Genomic DNA, 17,647 nt, shown 5'->3' on the forward strand with positions numbered 1-17,647 from the left:
AACACTTTAAAGGACCAATACTTAAAAGTGAACTTATGTTATTTTTTCCAAGTTTGGACTATATATATACCTTTCCTCGGTGTAAGCCTTATTCAAGACGCTTAACGCCTCTTTGCTCCATTTTATTTCTAGAATACGAAGCTGTCAAAAGAAAAAAATCCTTTCACTAAAAGCTAGTATAAAACAGTCTACTGAAAAAAAGGTCTCTTTTCTGCGTTTATGAAACCTGCTTACTGGGAAAAAAAAGAAGCAGAAGATCCCAAAGATCCCAACACGAAAAATTCCCAACACAAAAATCTGAAATTAGCCACTAGCCACCTAACAATAACCAAACAACAAGCAGAAAGCACTGTGGTACACCCTTTTGCGCATGCGCGAGTTATCGCTGCCACTGTACATGAGCGGCTGGATGGCAGTTTAGAACTGCTCTCTATACTGGCGCATGAATAATATGTCTTGCTAATTTTCATAGTTTCACCCATTCTACCGCTAGATGGCTGTTGCACTAGACCAGTACCATTCGCAGCAGATCATCGTGTAATACCCACTTTAGAAATTCAGATCTCCCTACCCCCTCCTCCCGCCCTCGATTTGTAATCTGATACCTCACGCATACCTGATACCATTTCGGACAATGATAGACAACAATCCCTCTTCCATTTCAAACACATTCAATAATCATTTTTATACAAATCTTTCAATTTTATAGCATCCAACTTCACCAACAGTGGATTTTTGGGTACCATATATCACTCTTCCCCCCCAATACTTTGAGAGTTTAATAGGATAATGTGACTTCATGGTGTTGAATAAAAATGATAAAGTCACAGTCAATTATGGATGACAGAGAAACACAGCTAAAGTAGATAATCAAACGAAACAAATATTTACCCATACCACTTTGAGTATGACAAGTTCTTCAGGGATAGAACTTCGGTGTGGCGGAACTATCTGCACTTGAGTTAGCACTGACATTCCCAGAGATCACAAATTACATCATTTATTGTTAAATACTATACTTATTAACTGTAAAATTAATGTTAGTAAAAGCTGCAGAAAGAATATGCTGGAAGTCTCAACACAAAGCCACGAAACAAACACTGTTCTACTCTATTTTCAGCATAAATACTTGTAGCTGAACAACAGAACAGGATCTCTAAATAATTGTTAACATGTTACACATATGACAATGACAAGCCACTTAGCTTACATTCACTATGAGCTTTCGCAACCTCAATTTTTTCCACTAGTTTGTCTCTATATCCTTTGTACTGATCGTGCCAGACCCACAGCTCCTTCCGGATCACACGTATTTGTTCTTCCAAAGCACTTGAAGTTTGCTGTTCTAGAGCTCCTAAATGTGCACCGCCCTTTCTCTTCGGCCTGAAATAAGTAAAAAAATTCTACTGAAAACTGACAGTTTTTCATGTTTGAAATAGAGCCGTATAATTCCTCTCCCCCCAGGCAAAACAATTCACTCAAAAAAAAAATTATGGAGACAGTACAAGAAAAATAAAATTCGTTAAATTCAACAAAAGCCAGACGGTTTTAATAGTGTAACTCCAGTAACAAAACTTTTTAAAGGATGCCATTAATACAACTGTCTGATTTCTCAATAATTTTTGAACAGATGTGCAGTGGAGTATTCACTTATTACAGTGCCTACAACCTTCTAACAGTTGGGCTTCCAGAACTGCTGTCGCTATTGACACAGCTATTCGTTATTTCTTCCATTACAAATAGATGGTATAACCTCAGAACATGGAATGCTTAGTACTTCTGATAGACACACATAAAAGAATACGAAACTATGCTGTCTTTCAGCATTATTAGTTTCTGCCCCAGAGAGGCCAGAGGGCTGGATTGGGGAACATCGACAATTATCACCATCTCTCTCTCTCTCTCTCTCTCTCTCTCTCTCTCTCTCTCTCGTGCAGTTCTTCTGGACTGACCACCACTCAGTTGTAAGTGAAATGCCTCTTCTCACTCTTCCTACTACCTTTGTTTTATTCAACCACCTACACTAGCAGTCGCTCTCTATCCCTACAACATCTGTTCAAATGGTTCAAATGGCTCTGAGCACTATGGGACTTAACATCTGAGGTCATCAGTCCCCTAGAACTTAGAACTACTTAAACCTAACTAACCTAAGGACATCACACACATCCATGCCCAAGGCAGGATTCAAACCTGTGACCATAGCGGTCGCGCGGTTCCAGACTGTAGCGCCTAGAACCGCTTAGCCACTCTGGCCGTCTACAACATCTGCAGTACTGTCAGAATATAATCAAATATTCAATGTATTTCTCTCTTTTTATTTCAACACTTCCTTTCAATGCCCATCCTCACAAATCCTTGGCCAGTCTCCTTCTTTTGTGCCTGTACAAATTGGTGTCAAGAAGCTGACATACACCACTGTTTTATACAAAGAGAGAGTTCATAAAACTTCGGTTCACATTCAATGCTGTATGGCTGATGAGAAAACATCGCCACTGTTACTCTGTGCGATTTGTGGGTGGAGGCTGCATGGAATGCGCCACATTCACACGTTCTTTCACTGGCCGAGATAAAGTCCAGCCCGCAGCACTCTTGCAGCTGGCCACCTGGTGCTGGATGGAGTCATCCTGTCACCACACATCAACACTGCCCAGTCGTCGTCGTTAAGTTGTCTGAATTCATGAGCACATTGCATGCAAATCATACTATGAGTCTGTGATGCTTCTGCAGCCTTGCCAGTGTTTGCCTGTGAAGGGGCAAGTGCACAGGGGCAATATACAGTTGGCACAGCTTGCATGCTGCCTGTCGCCCACTAGTGTCACCTATCTACCACTGCTGTAGCACAGGGCATCATACACGACAAAATACAAACACATAGAACACAACAGTGGAACCAAACACTTTAAGGGCTGGACACCGCGTGACCTGGCATGTGGCAACTAGCCTGACACTTCACCAGGGAGAAAATGTACACCCAAACACTCCAAGCGCCTGACGGACCTGCATACTCAGCGGAGGAGAAAGCAGAACTAATAGCCCCCATACTCGCAGTGTCATTCACACCGAACCCATGATTGCCATACTAAAACACCAACACTTCCCCACCTTTTGGAAGACGGCCAAGGTCCTGATGTTCAGGAAGCCGGGGAAAGACCACAGCCTCCAACAAAATTACCGACCCATCAGTCTTCTGAGCTCACTCAGCAAGATTGTTGAGAAGGTGATTTTTAAACGCATCAGTAGGCACTGCATTAGAAATGACATCCTGAGACTGGAGCAATTCAGCTTCAGGAATCACCACTCGACAACAACTCTTACAGGTCGTTGAACATATACCGTATTTACTCGAATCTAAGCCGCACTTTTTTTCCGATTTTTATAATCCAAAAAACCGCCTGCGGCTTAGAATCGAGTGCAAAGCAAGCGGAAGTTCTGGAAAATGTTGGTAGGTGCCGCCACAACTAACTTCTGCCATTGAATATATGTAGCGCTACACAGGCATGCTTTGTAGGCACAAAGATAAATACTGGTGCCAAAACCTCTGCGTCAGTAAATAAATTTAAAAAAAAGGTGGAAGACGAGCTTTTTTTTTTCTCCGCCCCGAGTTTCGACCACTGCATTTTCATACATTATCCAACGAAGTAAATACAAATTCCTTATTGTTCATCTTCGAATGTAGCAGAATTTCAATGTACTACGAAAATCCGACTGGCAAGACTGTTTGGGATGTTTGTCAATATGGCCAACTCTACGTTCTGAATTTTTTCCTACCCGTGAGAAGAGATGGTTGCTAATAGGAACCTGATGAAATGTGAATCACATGCAGTATTCTCTTCACCATAAGAATAATACGAATATAGACATTGTGCCATGTATTCTTTCATGTTTGCTGCTATCTCATTTAAATCCTGTCTGCCTAATAAACTACGAAACTAGAGTGACACAACAGCAAACGCGGAAGAATATACGTATCGTGTCATGTTTATATTCGTATTATTCTTATGCCTAATACTGATACAGTCAGAAATGAAGTACGGCAACTGACTAGATTTTTAAATCTAAGATGACTAATTTCTATGCAGAATTTGATGTACTAAAGAAGCGGCCACAAAGATTTTCAAACGGAGAAAAATTTTCGCCTAACTCTCGTTCAGAACATGTTCTATCATACGCAGTCTATTATTTGGTTCTTGTTGATCATTATGAAAGAAAGCAACAGTGTAAGTAACAACAAATAGCAGTCTCTTGCCATTGTTTCGCTAATGAGACGATTCCTCTCTTTTTTTAAATTGTAAGCAGCGGTAGCGCGCACAAAAGCAAAACATGCCGCGAGTGGCGACAGGCCATAAACATGCACTATCAGAATGCGACAAACAATGCACGACACTGTACAGCTTAGAGTGACGTAAACACCTATAACAAAGAAAACGGCACTTATCAGATCAAAGCAAAATAAGCAAACGATTCAAACCAGACGAAGCACGTGAAAAAGGAAGGCTACCCGCATAAATACGGACGGAGCGCCTGACGCACAGCAGTGGCTACCTGGTAAAGCGTAACTGCTAAGATTACGATTCGAACCAAACTACTGTAGCTGTATCGTCATTCATTCGACCTAAATTGTGTCTCATATTACAATGGACCAACTTTGTTTCGATTTGGAGGTGTGGCCTAAAACTTTTCTCTCCTCTTGAATTTCGAGTCTCAAATTTCAGGTGCGGCTTAGATTCGGGATTTTTTTTTTTTTCCCCTTTATTTCGAGTCTCATTTTTAAGTTGCGGCTTAGATTCGATTGGGGCTTAGATTCGAGTAAACACGGTAACACATGGCTTCAATACAAACAAAGCAACAGGGGCGGTGTTCCTAGACATCAAAAAGGCTTTCGACCGTCTATGGCACAACGGCCTCATTCGCAAACTCAGCGACACAGGGTTCCCCGACGGGCTGGTGCATCTCATATACTCATACCTCACAGACAGGAGTTTCAACACTGACGTGCTGGGAAAACAATACGACACGGTAAACATGCGGAAGTACCGCAGGGAAGCATCCTAGGGCCCCTACTGTTTAACCTCTACATAAACGATCTCCCAACCAAACAAAACACAATGATGGCAATCTACACGGATGACACAGCCATCCTCGCGCAAGATTGGAAACCATCAAACATTACATCATGCTTACAGACCACACTCGAGAGTGGCTGAGCCTTGGTTAGAGAAATGGTGTGTCAGAGTAAACGTCGACAAGTGCGAAGCCATTCTGTTCACTACAAGACCGAAGCAACTGCGCAAACACCAATACTGCAGGCCAAAAACCCTACATGCACGCCCAATACGTTTCCGCGAGAAAGTCAAATACCTCGGTGTCTGGATGGACCAGAAATTACTCTGCGGGGACCACATACAACACATGACCAACCAGCAAGCGCGAGGCTCAAACAGCTCTACCCTACGCTCAACAGGCGTAGCACACTGAACAGAAGGGTGTCGAAGTCCATGTACATGACACTTATTCAACCCCTGATGACGTACGCAGCCCCTGTCTTGGGATATGCTGCATCCACACGCCTGCGCCGTCTGCAGATCATACAAAACAATGTACTCAAAATCATAAGCAATGCTCCAAGATACACACACATCGTGGACTTTCACGAGGAATACAGACTTGAGACTCTCACGAAGGTAATCCACAAACTCACCACAAGACTATACAGAAACTCCAGACATTCGCAGAAACCATTTCTTCTGAATCTGGGGAACTACAACCACAACCATAGATGGGAACATAAAAGACCAAAAGACATACTTTTAAGGACCTAACATCTATGGCCAAACACAATGGTACATGTGAGCCCCTGTTAATCAGCCACCACTACTGGATATCAGTTGGAAGACACTTGCCGAATAACTGGCACCACACAGGGAAGCTGTACCGTACACTACATGCAGACAAGCTCCACACACCCCCCACACAGTGAGATGACCTATGGCCGATCTCCCACAAATATATAACGATCCCAATTGTTCCAGGAATGCAGCGGCTGCAGCAAACTCTGATACATCGCCATCGCCTGCCACGGTAATGATGCATGATATCCATACTAAGAAACCCAACCTTGCATGAACTATCGCAGCTAGTAAGCCACTACTGCTCTTACTACCCATCCCACTGTCGCAGAGGTTTTTTCCCATGGCACGAGCCTTGGCACTTTTTTCCCTCTGCTCTTCAAATTGCTACGCTCATTCGCATTTCTTCCACTCTCTATCACCTGATGGACCGTGTTAATGCGTAGTCTTATCCAGACGCACAGATAGCATCACAGCCCAGCATCCTGTGGTCCACCTATTAGATAACTAACATGTTGACGGAGGTGACAGTAGAACTTTTGGTTCGGTCACCACGTTGGTGCGGGCATGGCAGGGCCCCATCTCTATTATCCACCATGGAATTAGTGGAGACCATGGAGGAGAGGGCCCCAAGGGACCCCTTCCACACGAGAAGAGCCAGAGGAGGCTGTTGCTTCTCCGGCAGGGGGGAGGGGACAGATGCCCCCTGTGTTGGGGCCTTGTTCCTGAAGTAAGTGCTTTGGGAGCAACAGAGGAAGATTTGCCCCCTACCACCTAGGGGGCGGATGCATTCTGGTGGCCTGGAGGGCCCTCTATTCATGGCACAGAATGAGGAATCACTGGCACTTGGGACAGTGATAGTGATGTAGCTGCAGCGTATGTCGACGTCAACCAAATGGGGTGTAATCTTTCGAATTTACGTTTACCCTCTGTGTTAGTCAACCTGTCCATGGTCTTGTACTCCATGATTTTTCACTCCTTTTGGAGTACTGGGAAGTCTGGTGAGCAGGGGGAGTGGTGCTCTCCACAGATGATACAAGTGGGAGGTGGTGCACATGGAGTATTTGGGTGCAGTGGACGTCCACAGTCTCGACATGTGGCGCTGGAAGTGCAGCAGGAAGACATGTGCCTGAACTTACAGCACCACATAGAGAGAGGGACATATGGTTTAATATCACAGCAGTAAACCATCACCTTGACCTTTTCAGGCAATGAATCACCCTCAAAGGCCAAGATGAAGGCACCGGTAGCAACCCTGTTGTCTTGGGGTTCCCTGTAAACACGCAGGATGAAATGAACACCCCACTCTTCAAAATTGGTGCGGAGCTCATTGTAAGACTGCAAGAGGAGATCATGATGGAAAATAATCCCCTTGACCACGATGAGGCTTTTATGAGTAGTGACAGAAGCAGGAATGTCACCCAGCTTGTCACAGGCGAGTAGCGCTCAGGACTGGGCTAGGGATGCTACTTGAATTAAGACTGTGCAGTTTCACATCTTGGACAGCACTGTCACTTCTCCAAACTTATCCTCAAGGTGTTCAATGAAAAACTGAGGCTTCGTAGGTAGAAAAGAGTCCCCATCGGTTCTGCTACAGACTAAAAACCAAGGCTAATATGGCTCCCTGTAGTTCTACGTTCCTCCCAAAGTGTAACGAGGGAAGGAAACTATTTAGGGTCATACCTGACGGCATTGTATTCTTTTTTGCCCTCCTTAGAGACTGCAGGTGCCTTATGGTCACCAGCAAGAGATGACTTAGTCCACTTCATTGCGGGTCACCCACCCTGATGCCACCCACTCCAATCAGGGGCTCTCCCCATGGGCACCACCCAGCCACAGCAAAGGCCAACTGGCATGATGGCCGTTGCTGGGAGTCCTGATGGCCCAGGAAGACAGACATCTACTCCCTGGCATACGTGGGGAGTTTACAGTTCAAGCATCAGCAGTGTGATCCCTGTGTTGTCAGGGGGCTCCCACCAAATGGATACACGACGGCCCCACCACAACGGTCTGACTACTGTGCTGGATATTGGGCGCAGAGAAATCCAGTATTGTCACAGGGACGAAAGAGGACAGGAGACAACAGAAGAAGATGACATACCACGGAAAGTGTCCTCGCCCAAGTAGTTGAATCGCAGGTGGAGATGCAAAGCCATGACAAGAAATTCAGGAGATTGAATCTAGGGCACTCATGCACCATGTAAGGCATCCTTCCCCATATGGCCCACACTTCAGTAGAATTTTGAAAGTGGCAGGTCAAACCATAGAATGGGACCTGAACTCATAGGGCCGAAAAGTGGGAGACTCCTTTTACTTGCCTCTTATGACAGGCAGCAATACCTCGGGCCTATTCTAACCCCCAGACCCGCAGGGGGTTCTGGTGTATGATTTGGAGTTGTAGCTTAACTGGTTCTCACCTTTTTAAAGATGAACAAGGAAGGGCTGTCCCACTGAATGGAGTTTGTTATCATGTGATGCCCACTGCTTTCCTTTGGCCATGTTTTGATCAAATGAACAATGAGAATTTATGGTCCCAACAAAACAGTGCAACTTGCCACTCTTCAGGAGAGACAATCACACTGTTGTGTGACAAGTTCCCGAGCAAACTAATCCTGTTACAAGGTGACCAAACCTACCCACCTTGATCTTGTGACATGACACCTTGTGGCTTTTCCACACCACACACCACCCACCCACCCACACACACACACACACACACACACACACACACACACACACACACACACACAAACCTATTGGACCAATGAGCTACAATTTGGCTTGGGCTTGATTATGTCCTGTACGTTATCTCTTGATGATGGACTTAACCAATTTCTGTGCTTATGCTTGGACAGTCAGTGGGCTGAATAGTTCAGCTAAAAACCATGTGTGAACATGATATGCCCCATTCGAGTTTGTCTACTGTGATGAATAAGCACATTAAGGGGAGCCGGAACAATGAAAATGACAAAACTAACATTTTTTTAGTTTTTTCATTATAAAATTATTTGGAGCTTTCTGAATAAAGCAAATCAAGTTCACCCTTCTAAGTGTCTTTATCGCTGCAAAGTTGACACGCCGCGTAAACGGTTGTAGCGACTTGGTGTGTCACCTCTGACAGTGCCTCTTGCTGGCTGCAAGCAGGGTATCTTTCTGGAATTAGACAGTGTTTTGTTTTCCAACGTTGTATGGCTTTATCTCTGTGACAAGTGACTGTTCATATCAGTAACCATAAACGCTATACCGTGTGTGTTGACTAGCAGAGTTTGCTTTGTGTTGTTTAGCTGTTCAATTTTGCGTATTTGATGAATTTTGCTCATGCCTGTTTTATGTATTGGTTTGTGGATATCAATATGCCCCGTTTCAGCAATTGAGTGTTTAAGAAAAGGCGCAATGAGTGTACGAAGAAATCTTTTGTTGTTTCGAAGGGAGATGCTGCTCAGACTGCTTCACCGACTACTCCAAATGAATGTGATAGAACTACTTCCAGCAAGAAACTTTGTGACAGCAAAGAAAAATTTGAAAACAATGAAAGTGACAGTAATGATGTGAATGAAATAATTGACATTTCCTTGCTCTCTAATATTTCGAAACATAACGTGTTATGCCAAGTTTGCAAAGAAAGAGGACTGGAATTGAAAATAACTTCACACATTGGTTGGGCCTGTAAAATATTATTGAAGTGTAACAAATGTGCTGCAGAAGTTTCGCTTTCTATTCTAATAGTATTCCTCGTAGTTGTAATAGTGTAAAGAAGGTGCATGCTATAAATGTTAGGCTAGTGTATGGCTTGCGTTACATTGGCAAGGGCAGTGCTGCAAGGACAAGGTTATGTGGAATTATGAACCTGCCAAAACCACAAACCAAGTTTGGATTTTATAATGAATTGGTGGGATCTTCTGCTGAAGATATTGCTCAAGCAACAATGAAGAAAGCAGTTGGAGAAGCTGTGACAGATAATGGGAATTGTAGAGATTTAACTGTTGCTCTGGATGGATCATGGCAACGTAGAGGTCATAAATCTCTAAATGGAGTTGTGACAGCTACCAGTGGAGACAGTTGCAAAGTAATTGATGTTGCTATTCTCTCAAAACATTGAAGATGTAAGGGCAATACCAAGGATGAACATAGCGAAAGTTGTGAAGCAAATTTTCACGGCACGAGTGGAGCGATGGAAGTAGAGGGAGTAAAAGCAATTTTTTCCAGATCACAGGAGTGGTATAATGTACAATACACCATCTAGGAGATGGTGATTCTAAGGGATATCAAGCTGTAGAAGAACTAAAACCTTATGGCAATGCAATTCACATTAAAAAACAGGAGTGCATTGGACATGTGCAAAAGTGCATGGCGGCTCGCTTGTGCAAACTAAAGCAGACATAGGGATCCCAGAAGCTTAGTGATGGTAAGACCCTTGGAGGAAGAGGGAGATTGACAGATGAAGCAATTGATAGATTGCAGAGGTATTATGGGTGTGCAATTAGGCAAAATACAAGTAGCATTGAGCATATGAGGAGAGCAGTGTGGGAATTATTTTTTCATACTGCATCAACAAATGAGCACCCATAACATGCACTGTGCCCAACAGGTGATGACTCATGCTGTAAGTTCCAATCAGGAAAGGAGTATGTCCATAAAAACAGTTTGCCAAATACTGTAATTGATGTAATTAGGCCCATATTCATAGAATTATCACAGCCAAGTTTATTGGAAAAGTGTTCACATGGGAAAACACAAAATCCAAATGAAAGTGTAAATAATTTAATCTGGATTAGGATTCCCAAAAGAGTGTTTGTATAGATAAAAACATTGCATTTTGGAGTGTATGATGCAGTGGCGACATACAATGAAGGAACATTATCAAATGTGATGTGCTGAAACATTTAGGTTTCCAACCAGGACACCACCATTTCCACAATGAGCCTAATTGATGAAGACTAAGAGGTGCAGGAAGAAGAGACAAAAGCCTACAACATGCAGCAAAAGGTAAGAAAAGACCAGTGAAAAGGAAATTAACACTGGAAAAAGAAGAGGACGCTGATAATCCATCATATGGGGCATGAATGTATAAAAAACTGGAAGCCATTTCCCGTATCTTTAAAATTTTCATCTTTGAGGAACATTTTCTCAAAAACTGCTAACAGTATATCAATGAAATTTATACACAATATTGTTTACTTCTTTACCTTCATTTTTATAACAAATTGTAAAAAAAATTATAATTCAAGAGTTATAGAAAATGTGCAAAATTTTAGAGAAAAAAAATAAGCACCTGTTTAAAAAAATTGTAAAACAAAAATCAATAAATATTTCTTAACGTGGCATTGTAACTTTGTGGAGAAATATTCACTGAACATGTAGTCCAAATTTCAGAGGAATATGTTTAATGGTTTTAGAAAAAAATGTTCCTTCTATTTGCTAAAATTAACATGGAGGAAATGGATCGTTCCGGCTCCCCTTAAACATACAGATTTTTGACTTCATGCTGATGTCTTGTATTTTAACAAAATCAAAAGAAAATAAAAAGTAAAAAGTTTAATACATATATGGGTTTAAGGTTGTGTGCAATTTCAATGGTTGCCTTCTTGTCACTGCTTGTGCTTCAGATGGATACAGGTGTGACAGCGCAGTGAACTATGGTTTGAAATGAAATAATACACTGAGTATTACAAGTTTCAGTCGTATGCACGTTGATGGCTATTTCTTGGTTTCTATGTGGGTCTTGGAATTTTTTCTGACATGTAAGATCACACAGACTCCTGGCAATGTCCTGCCCTATGGTTCATATTGCGCATAAAACTTCCCATCTTCTGCTAAATAATTTATTTCTACTTCCAATCTTTCAAATATTGTTGGGATGCAAATGAAAATTACTGCACTGCTTTAATGCCACGCACATCATATACTTACTGTTCATTACAAATATAGATTAGTGTCATACTAGGCAATATTTGTAATGAAGAAGCTGTGGGCCATTCCTTTAGTACTCATTTCTTGCATTCCATTACACTGTGAGGACGTAGTTAATTCAATGCTTTAGCCATTGCCACTGCCTCGTTAATGACAAAGAAAGCCATTCTTAACTGGATTTCTTCAGTTAGCACACCAACCAAAGCAATTCCTAAACCAAAGCAATTCCTAATTTCAAATCATCAGAGCCTGTAGCTGAACATCAAACCAATTACTAATATGAATATAATAGAGGGAAACATTCCACGTGGGAAAAATATATCTAAAAAGAAAGATGATGAAACTTACCAAACAAAAGCGCTGGCAGGTCGATAGACACACAAACAAACACAAACATACACACAAAATTCTAGCTTTCGCAACCAATGGTTGCCTCGTCAGGAAAGAGGGAAGGAGAAGGAAAGACAAAAGGATATGGGTCTTAAAGGAGAGGGTAAGGAGTCATTCCAATCCCGGGAGCGGAAAGACCCACCTTAGGGGGAAAAAAGGACAGGCATACACTCGCACACACACACATATCCATCCACACATACACAGACACAAGCAGACATTTGTAAAGGCAAAGAGTTTGGGCAGAGATGTCAGTCGGGGCAGATGTACAGAGGCAAAGATGAAGTTGAAAGACAGGTGAGGTATGAGCGGCGGCAAATTGAAATTAGAAATTAGCGGAGATTGAGGCCTGGCGGATAGCGGGAAGAAAGGATATGCTGAAGGGCAAGTTCCCATCTCCGGAGTTCTGACAGGTTGGTGTTAGTGGGAAGTATCCAGATAACCCGGACGGTGTAACACTGTGCCAAGATGTGCTGGCCGTGCACCAAGGCATGTTTAGCCACAGGGTGATCCTCATTACCAACAAACACTGTCTGCCTGTGTCCATTCATGCGAATGGACAGTTTGTTGCTGGTCATTCCCACATAGAACGCTTCACAGTGTAGGCAGGTCAGTTGGTAAATCACGTGGGTGCTTTCACACGTGGCTCTGCCTTTGATCGTGTACACCTTCCGGGTTACAGGACTGGAATAGGTGGTGGTGGGAGGGTGCATGGGACAGGTTTTACACCGGGGGCGGTTACAGGGGTGGAGCCAGAGGGTAGGGAAGGTGGTTTGGGGATTTCATAGGGATGAACTAAGAGGTTGCGAAGGTTAGGTGGACGGCGGAAAGACACTCTTGGTGGAGTGGGGAGGATTTCATGAAGGATGGATCTCATTTCAGGGCAGGATTTGAGGAAGTCGTATCCCTGCTGGAGAGCCACATTCAGAATCTGATCCAGTCCCGGAAAGTATCCCGTCACAAGTGGGGCACTTTTGGGGTTCTTCTGTGGAAGGTTCCGGGTTTGAGGAGATGAGGATGTGGCTCTGGTTATTTGCTTCTGTACCAGGTCGGGAGGGTAGTTACGGGATGCAAAAGCTGTTTTCAGGTTGTTGGTGTAATGGTTCAAGGATTCCGGACTGGAGCAGATTCGTTTGCCACGAAGACCAAGGCTGTAGGGAAGGGACCGTTTGATGTGGAATGGGTGGCAGCTGTCATAATGGAGGTACTGTTGCTTGTTGGTGGGTTTAATGTGGACGGACGTGTGAAGCTGGCCATTGGACAGGTGGAGGTCAACGTCAAGGAAAGTGGCATGGGATTTGGAGTAGGACCAGGTGAATCTGATGGAACCAAAGGAGTTAAGGTTGGAGAGGAAATTCTGGAGTTCTTCTTCACTGTGAGTCCAGATCACGAAAATGTCATCAATAAATCTGTACCAAACTTCGGGTTGGCAGGCCTGGGTAACCAGGAAGGCTTCCTCTAAGCGACCCATGAATAGGTTGGCATACGAGGGGGCCATCCTGGTACCCATGGCTGTTCCCTTTAATTGTTGGTATGTCTGGCCTTCAAAAGTGAAGAAGTTGTGGGTCAGGATGAAGCTGGCTAAGGTAATGAGGAAAGAGGTTTTAGGTAGGGCGGCAGGTGATCGGCGTGAAAGGAAGTGCTCCATCGCAGCGAGGCCCTGGACATGCGGAATATTTGTGTATAAGGAAGTGGCATCAATGGTTACAAGGATGGTTTCCGGGGGTAACAGACTGGGTAGGGATTCCAGGCGTTTGAGAAAGTGGTTGGTGTCTTTGATGAAGGATGGGAGACTGCATGTAATGGGTTGAAGGTGTTGATCTACGTAGGCAGAGATGCGTTCGGTGGGGGCTTGGTAACCAGCTACAATGGGACGGCCGGGATGATTGGGTTTGTGAATTTTGGGAAGAAGGTAGAAGGTAGGGGTGCGGGGTGTTGGTGGGGTCAGGAGGTCGATGGAGTCGGGTGAAAGGTTTTGTAGGGGGCCTAAGGTTCTGAGGATTCCTTGAAGCTCCGCCTGGACATCAGGAATGGGATTGCCTTGGCAAACTTTGTAAGTGGTGTTGTCTGAAAGCTGACGCAGTCCCTCAGCCACCAACCTGTCAGAACTCCGGAGATGGGAACTTGCCCTTCAGCATATCCTTTCTTCCCGCTATCCGCCAGGCCTCAATCTCCGCTAATTTCTAATTTCAATTTGCCGCCGCTCATACCTCACCTGTCTTTCAACTTCATCTTTGCCTCTGTACATCTGCCCCGACTGACATCTCTGCCCAAACTCTTTGCCTTTACAAATGTCTGCTTGTGTCTGTGTATGTGTGGATGGATATGTGTGTGTGTGCGAGTGTATGCCTGTCCTTTTTTCCCCCTAAGGTGGGTCTTTCCGCTCCCGGGATTGGAATGACTCCTTACCCTCTCCTTTAAGACCCATATCCTTTTGTCTTTCCTTCTCCTTCCCTCTTTCCTGACGAGGCAACCATTGGTTGCGAAAGCTAGAATTTTGTGTGTATGTTTGTGTTTGTTTGTGTGTCTATCGACCTGCCAGCGCTTTTGTTTGGTAAGTTTCATCATCTTTCTTTTTAGATATATTTTTCCCACGTGGAATGTTTCCCTCTATTATATTCATATCATTAATTTGAAACCAACAATCACGTTTGTTATTGTTATCGTTATTGTTATTGTCACTGTTACATTTCGAAGTCTTTTCTGTCGTCTTATTTCCTCCTTCTGTTTTTGCCAGCAGTTTCACTTTCTATTCACCTTCTCCCTTTTTTACCGTAATCCAGTATACAATTTTATCTCGTCGATATACACTCAATAATACGTAAATCACTTCGAAACCATAACAAAAAAATTTTTTTTTTTCCCCGCTTTGCTGCTATAAAATCCACCGTTTCCAGTCCACATACAGTTCCTTTTAGCTATTAAACAACCCTTTCGGCAGTTTTAATAACTTTTGCTTTATTAATTTCCGTTTTTCTCACATCACAGATCATTTTTAGCCGCTTCCCACAGGTTTTAACGTCATTATTTCTTCATCAAACAATTGTTAGCTTCATTTCCATAATCTGCCACCACCAAACCACTCCTTTTAATACATCCTCACGTAGTTTTTTCGAAATTTTCCCGAATTTCTCCACCCTTTAACGTGTTTTGGCGGCAACACAACCACCTAACCTTTATGCACATCATTATCTACCTACACAAGTTCACCACAGGATCAACATAGCCCAGCCCTAACCAACCCTTTTCCGCCTTTTTTCACACCAGATCTGCATTTGCTTTCTAATTTTACCTTTATCTCTCCCCATATATTTTTTCATATTTATTTTCATTTTCATTTCAGCCTCGTGTTCCACTTTCCACCTTCTAGTACCATGTCACCCTCACAACACCTTCACAACGACCCCATTAAGTTTTATTTACATTCCCTCCGCAAACATGCCTTCGCCCTAGCCAGATTACACTCCCATATTTTATTTTCTCAGGCTTGTCTGACATTTGGCATCACCCCCAAAGGCCTCACACTTAAAGTTCCCATCTCTGGCTGCAACCCTTCTTTCCATCAGTCCCTATACCAGTTCCAAACCAAACAATCCATTGCCCTCACCCACCTAATCCTTCACCTACACATCCACTCAGCCAATCAACACGCCCATCAACTCCAATCCTTTATAAAAATCCTCAATCTTTCCTCTCCCACATCCACACCTGTTGTTCAGAGCATCCTCCTACAGGCCAACCGCAAATTAGAACAGCATGCCACCCTCCACCTTAAAAAACTATCCAATCTCCTGGTTTCCCACCTCCGGAAAGGCAACTCACTCACCCTTCACAACCTTTCCAGCAAACCTCAACCTCCTCTCATTGCACACAAACCCAGTCTCTCCCATCTACTCAATCTCCCACTTCCAGCTCCACTCCCTCCAAAACCTCAAAATTCCAATCAACGCAATCTGGAACCACAACACCCCAATTCAGTAGTTAACCTTTCCTCCAAACCTCTCTCCCAATCCGAAACCTCTGTCCTATCCAAAGGCCTCACCTTCAGCCCCACTCCCAGATTTAACCAAACAGCCCTCGTCAAAGATTTACTGTCCTACACCTGTACTCTCTGCTGGAAATATCACTTTGCCACGAAGAAAAATGATCCTAATCCTACTCCTAATGATCCAATTCCCCAAGACACTATCCAAATTGAACCATGCCTGGAACAGTTCCGTCCTCCGTCACAGCGGGACCCACCTCCTCTTCCTCAAAATCACCCTCTCCTAACCTTCCAGGAATTTCTGACTTCCAGCCTTGCCTCTCAATCCTTCTTAAAAAACCTTAATCCTACTCCCAACATCACCATTGCTGAAGCCCAGGCTATCCGTGATCTGAAGGCTGACCGATCCATCGTCATTCTTCCGGCGGACAAGGGTTCCACAACTGTGGTACTTGATCGTCGGGAGTATGTGGCTGAGGGACTGCGTCAGCTTTCAGACAACACCACTTACAAAGTTTGCCAAGGCAATCCCATTCCTGATGTCCAGGCGGAGCTTCAAGGAATCCTCAGAACCTTAGGCCCCCTACAAAACCTTTCACCCGACTCCATCGACCTCCTGACCCCACCAACACCCCGCACCCCTACCTTCTACCTTCTTCCCAAAATTCACAAACCCAATCATCCCGGCCGTCCCATTGTAGCTGGTTACCAAGCCCCCACCGAACGCATCTCTGCCTACGTAGATCAACACCTTCAACCCATTACATGCAGTCTCCCATCCTTCATCAAAGACACCAACCACTTTCTCAAACGCCTGGAATCCCTACCCAGTCTGTTACCCCCGGAAACCATCCTTGTAACCATTGATGCCACTTCCTTACACAAATATTCCGCATGTCCAGGGCCTCGCTGCGATGGAGCACTTCCTTTCACGCCGATCACCTGCCGCCCTACCTAAAACCTCTTTCCTCATTACCTTAGCCAGCTTCATCCTGACCCACAACTTCTTCACTTTTGAAGGCCAGACATACCAACAATTAAAGGGAACAGCCATGGGTACCAGGATGGCCCCCTCGTATGCCAACCTATTCATGGGTCGCTTAGAGGAAGCCTTCCTGGTTACCCAGGCCTGCCAACCCGAAGTTTGGTACAGATTTATTGATGACATTTTCGTGATCTGGACTCACAGTGAAGAAGAACTCCAGAATTTCCTCTCCAACCTTAACTCCTTTGGTTCCATCAGATTCACCTGGTCCTACTCCAAATCCCATGCCACTTTCCTTGACGTTGACCTCCACCTGTCCAATGGCCAGCTTCACACGTCCGTCCACATTAAACCCACCAACAAGCAACAGTACCTCCATTATGACAGCTGCCACCCATTCCACATCAAACGGTCCCTTCCCTACAGCCTTGGTCTTCGTGGCAAACGAATCTGCTCCAGTCCGGAATCCTTGAACCATTACACCAACAACCTGAAAACAGCTTTTGCATCCCGTAACTACCCTCCCGACCT

General features: G+C 44.1%; 1 protein-coding gene across 3 annotated transcripts in view; it reads right to left on the reverse strand.

Annotated features, from left to right (window-relative positions):
- Window positions 1–17,647, reverse strand: part of LOC124594949 (MICOS complex subunit MIC27) — a 67,992-nt gene that overhangs the window by 40,819 nt on the left and 9,526 nt on the right. For all 3 annotated transcript variants that reach the window (XR_006978169.1, XM_047133457.1, XM_047133456.1), the window contains exon 3: window positions 1,211–1,383. Coding sequence is in view for 2 of the 3 variants with exons in the window: in XM_047133457.1 (XP_046989413.1) it covers window positions 1,211–1,383 (173 nt within the window). In the remaining variant the exon portion in view is untranslated. The remainder of the gene's footprint in view (window positions 1–1,210; window positions 1,384–17,647) is intronic.

Source organism: Schistocerca americana, chromosome 2 (genome assembly GCF_021461395.2).
Source record: "Schistocerca americana isolate TAMUIC-IGC-003095 chromosome 2, iqSchAmer2.1, whole genome shotgun sequence".
In the NCBI taxonomy this organism is placed as follows: Eukaryota; Metazoa; Arthropoda; class Insecta; order Orthoptera; family Acrididae; genus Schistocerca; species Schistocerca americana.